Source organism: Lipotes vexillifer, unplaced genomic scaffold (assembly GCF_000442215.2).
Source record: "Lipotes vexillifer unplaced genomic scaffold, Lipotes_vexillifer_v1.1 scaffold219, whole genome shotgun sequence".
Lineage (NCBI taxonomy): Eukaryota > Metazoa > Chordata > Mammalia > Artiodactyla > Lipotidae > Lipotes > Lipotes vexillifer.
The window spans coordinates 893,846-899,089 of NW_006769244.1; the positions used below are offsets into that span (position 1 = coordinate 893,846).

Below are 5,244 nucleotides of genomic sequence, written 5' to 3' on the forward strand. Positions count from 1 at the left end.
GAGTGTATCAACCTAGGCTCACAAATGTTTCATAGGGAGGGCAGTCCTTTAAAAGTGCACATAGCCCTCCTGCCTCTCGGTCTTCAGGTCTTCGGTGAGAAACCAGAAGGCAAAATCTTTGAGAGGGAACCATTGAGGGAAATCTATAATCCTGGGAGGTAATAACCAGACTATCCCTTTGGGGAGGGTTTTACGCACTGTGCTTTAGAAGTTCAGCAACACGCCGCCCCATCTGAAAGGAGAGCATTTCCTATGAAACCTTTCCTAAGCCGAAATGGCTTACAGTGAAGAAGCCAGCACCTTAGGACACATCTTGCTAAGAATGTGCGAAATAAATAGAGATAGAGCACAGATGCTCACACAGTTCAAAGCTGTGGCAGCTTGATGCTGAGATGCTGAGTGTAGTTCCTGGGGAAGGAGCTTGGTGTTGCCACTCTTGTTGCTGGAGGCGCCTGCCGTCTCTACAATCACTCTGCAAAACAAACACTGAATGCTATCTTAGATTTTCGCTTTTGTAAAAGCGAAAACCCTCTTCAGATTCCTTCCAGTTAGCAAAAACAGATACAAGTGTAGGTGTTTCGTAAAAGGGGAGTGGCGTAAATTGAACTCTTGAAAAGTGGCGGACTTGTATTTCTTTTTGGTCTAGGAAGACAGGGACTAGATATGCTTAGATGAATCTACATCCTCACCTCCTTCGCCTCTCCCTTTCTTTCTGGGTGGAGAGAAGGCTGGGAGAGCAACACATCACTACTTACGGCTCCTGGGCAAGCTCACCAGGTACTGGAGGGCTAGTCTCACAGGACAAGAATATCTCGAAGTGTACAAAGGTAAACAGGGCCAGCCCAGACCAGTCCTCTCATAAAACCAAGCCAAAGAGAACTCGATCTTCCCTTGGGTCTCATTTTCTTTCCAACTCCCTCCTCATTATCAAAATTGGAAAATATCAAATATTCTGAAATACACAGAAAAAACTGTATATCTGTATTTTCGCTGATTGGTCAACTATCTGCACTTCCGTGTTTGTTAAAGTATTAAGTCAGTCAGCCATTTGTCTCCAAAGTTGGCAAGAAACAGCTTCATCCCATTGGAAGGAAGGGTTTGGAAAACAGGTAGCAAGTTTGGGGGGCAAAGGAAAGAAATATCTTGACCTCTGCAGGGGTCAGTCATAAAGTAAACTTTTTGGTGGCATAAAGTTCCAGGCATTGCTGAGTATAAGGTCTTTTTATTAACATTAATATCTCATAGCTCTCTACTTAATAATCGTCTATGTACAGAGAAAATACACAAAGGCAAGAAGTTTTAATTTCAGTAACACCACACTTAACACTTGAAAAATAGAACACAGTGTATTTATGGGAGACATACTATATATTTAGTCTACAGGCAATTCTTAGGCACACGCTTGGCACCATGGACCCGTCGTCTGGGAGAGGCCTATGCTTGTGGAAGGAATACTGAATTTAGACTCAAAATCAGTGTTCCAGTTCTGCAAGCTCTGGTTCTTCCATTTACTAACTGTGTGACCTGGGCCACCGCACTGATTAACCAAAACTTCTTGAGCTATTGTTTCCCAGATGAGAGGAGTAACGGGGTTTTGTTTGGTTTTTTGTTTGTTTTGCTTGTTTTGTTTTGTTTGGGTGCTGATGGGAGGGACGAAGAGTACCTGAAGATGCGGTTTCGGTGTACCTGGAAAGAAGGACGCGAATGGCTGAGCTCCACACAGTAGCGGGAAGGGGGTCCAACAAGCCCAGGCTACGGGGGCTCCAATGCAGGGCTGCGTCTCTAGGAGTTGTGTCAAACACAACTCTCTGTTTTGAGAGGAAACTGCCCACGTGATTTTACCAACACTGAAGAGGTAGCAAAGCAAAAAGAGGACAAATATTAAAATCCAGTTTGACTGCACCCTGTTTTTCATATAGGATGGCTCAGAAGAGGTGGATAAAATCCATGTTGTTCACAGAGCAGGCGAGTTGCATGCATTAATGAAGGCATGCATTAATAATGATGGAAATACCACTGCAAATAAAATTTGATAACTACTACACATCCATTTAAGGTAGTCACTTGCCTGTATACATCGGTGTAGTCTTAATTTTCTTCACCCCGTATAACTGGAAATAATAACCAGTGTGGAAAAAAAGAATGACTATCTAGATTTTACAATGAGGAAATTTTTTAAAAATCCAGTTTAACTGGATACAAAAATTTAAATACTCTAGAGTTATTCACACTGGTTTCTCATGATCTAAGTCTCATAATTGTGCCTCATGATATGACTGGGTATGTCCTTACACGTATACCCATTTAACTTGTGTACCTCTCAGACAGCAGCTTCTCTTTGTTCGGATGAATCACTTGAAACTTCAGTGAATTAAAAGAAACCTTTCTGTGAAATGTTCAGACAATGCCATTACCAGCTGTGCTTGATAGAATGAACAGGAAAGAAAGCATCGAGAAACACCTACTTTTCCTATCAGCCGTTTTTCCCCAGTGGTCTACACCGTCGGGCTGTTACTTCCCCTCTGAGTACAGTCTCCGAGTAGTGGCTTGGGCTGTGTGTGAGGAGTTCTCTAACACTTTACCTCCTGTTCCTTAAGGACCAGTCCTTAAAAGTTGCCATCATTTGATCTGACTGACGGACACATAATTATAGAATCAAGAGACCCAGTTCAACTCCCCACGTTTAAGTTATCCCAGACACCTGAGACCCAATTCTATCTTTAAAGACGTTGGGAGATTTCGTATCTTTGGTCAGGGTAACACACTCCTAATTCTCACCATCAACAATTCTCACTAGCAGGATTTTTTTTTTTTTTTTTTACACATGTCAAAGCTTTCAAATGTCACAATTAATTAGAATTTCATCAAATAGCAATCTGCTGATGAATCAATTCCAGCAGTCTTCTGTAAATATCTCTCCTACTAGCTAAGAAGCGCATTTTAGCCAGGCAGGCAGTAAGGATGAAGAGGTGAGGTGAGGAGGCCTCATTCCAGACTTAAAATGAGCCCCACCTGAGGGCGTATTCCCTTTCCTTTGGAGGAGCACAGATTGTTAGCTGAAAATGCGGTTCTTGTTCCTTAGCCAGTCCCATCAGAAACAGACTGGACCTGGTCTCAGATTTTCCCAGAGCCGTGCTCTATTACTGTCGCCCTGTAGCCTCTCCAGTCCCGCCTGTGGTAAGGCCAGGTTTGAGGGCCACTGGGTTCTTTATATGGAAATGTAATGTGTGCCACTCGGGATCCCGTAGGTCCCTAAGCCGGGCCCTACCCCATCCCCCTAACCCCTGTGCTTTCCTTCAGATGTGGAGTGGCTGCATTCTCTTCTCTTCCTGTCCTTCCAGGAGCAGCATCCGGTCGGGCTTCCCCGGACCACGGGCCCCATGCAGTCGTCCGTGCCCCCGGGCTCAGGCGGCATGGTCTCCGGAGCCGGTCCAGCGGGGCCCAGCTTCCTGGGCAGCCAGCCCCAGGCAGCCCTCATGAAGCAGATGCTCATTGATCAGCGGGCCCAGCTGATGGGGCAGCAGAAGCAACAGTTCCTGCGGGAGCAGAGGCAGCAGCAGCAGCAGATTCTGGCGGAGCAGGTAACCCACGCCCATGGTGTGATCCTTTCGTTTGGCAAACGCTTATTCAGTGCCCGGTGTCTGTGAGGGAGTCTCAGTTCATGTCCTTCATCAAGAAATTCACAAGCCAGCATTTCCTGAGATCACAGAAGAACCTGCAGAATGTAGACCTTTCCGTTAGTTAGGCTTTTTCTCAGAATGAATTAGTTTGTTCTGAAAAGACAGGCTTCAGCCATCCATTTGAAGACCCAATTGCCAGAGACCGTTCTTCAGTTCAAGTCTGGCTCTTTTCTTGTGGCTTCTGGTACAGGGGTCTGTGGAATCAGCATGGGGGGCGAGGGTGGAAGGGGGCTGGCTCACGTGCTTCGTAAATTCTGATTTTTCCAGCATGAAGAAGAAAGAAAATAATTCAGAGAACTTTGCTTCTTGGGGGAAAGTGTCAGAAGGAGGGATTGAGAAGAATTCTTACAGAATTGGTCACGAACAATGGAACAGGAACAATAGCAGAATAATAGGGCCCACAGAACTACCTGGATACCTGAACTCGGGGTCACAGAAAGGGTGCAAACTTGAGAAAATTCCCAGCGGCTTTGAACACCGCTCAGGAAATGTTTGAGTTAAAGGCCTAACACAATGAAAGCTTTGCCTTAGGCGTCTTTGACAACCCTTGACATATATAATTCCTCCAGCTTTGAGAGAAAGGCTTCCATGCGGGCTACTCTCTCAGTTTCAGTGTGTTTTGTTTGTCGAGATGCCCATGCCTGATTTCGTGTTATCTCGGGAAAGGCCTGAGGACTTCCCCAGGAGTCCCTGGATGCCTCCCGTGGGGGCCTATCCAGCACGTCTCACCCTTCTATTATAGGAGACGTGAGGCTGTCATCTAAGGCTCAAGGCCCACAGTTACCCTTCTAGAATGTTTCCAATAGGATCAGAATTTTGGAAATGTATTAAGCATCCTCCACCATATCTATAGGAGAGGTTGTGTAGGACACGAGACACGTCGAGGTCCTTAGTAACCAAGGGTAGCAGTTCAAAGTAACACCAGTCATCCCCCAAATAGAAAAATTGTACTGTTGAGCACAGTTCACTTATGTTCCCTTGTTCGCTTTTGTTCTTGAACAGCTGTGTAATTATCTCCCTTTTTACTGAGGTCAGTCAGCTGCCTGGCAGCTCTTGTACAAACAAACCTCTATCCCTCTCACCCTGCATAAGGTGTGTGACAAGGAGCCATGCTCATATCTCTCAGACAGTGATAAATGGAGCTGCCAAGGGGAAGCTGGGCTTTGCAGATCCGCCCCTCAGCCAATCCCAGGAAATTTCAGGTGTGCCTGATACGTGGAGGGATGGTCTTTGATGTCTGTGCTGTGACCAAGACACGAAGGGGAGTCGGGGTAACCAGGCCAAACTCAGCTGTGCCAGCCCAGGGATGTCCCCACTTGGCAAGGTCAGCCAACACCAGGAATGAGGGGGAAGGCAGGAGACCGGGAGCATTGCTTTCACAGGATAGTGCCCACAGACCATGAGGTGAGAGAGTGCGGGACCCCTCAGAACCCGGGACACGGAAAGACAGACATAGGGCTCCTCAGAAGAGATGAGGAAATGGGAAACTGCAAAAAAAATGAGTATAGGGCTTCCCCGGTGGCGCAGTGGTTGAGAGTCCGCCTGCCGATGCAGGGGACACGGG

At 46.5% G+C, this 5,244-nt stretch overlaps 1 protein-coding gene across 1 annotated transcript in view; it reads left to right on the plus strand.

The window, feature by feature from the left end:
- MAML3 (mastermind like transcriptional coactivator 3) overlaps positions 1-5,244 on the plus strand; it is a 439,643-nt gene that overhangs the window by 426,417 nt on the left and 7,982 nt on the right. Inside the window, exon 3 of the mRNA XM_007445531.1 lies at positions 3,342-3,581. Within this exon, the coding sequence (XP_007445593.1) occupies positions 3,342-3,581 (240 nt within the window). The remainder of the gene's footprint in view (positions 1-3,341; positions 3,582-5,244) is intronic.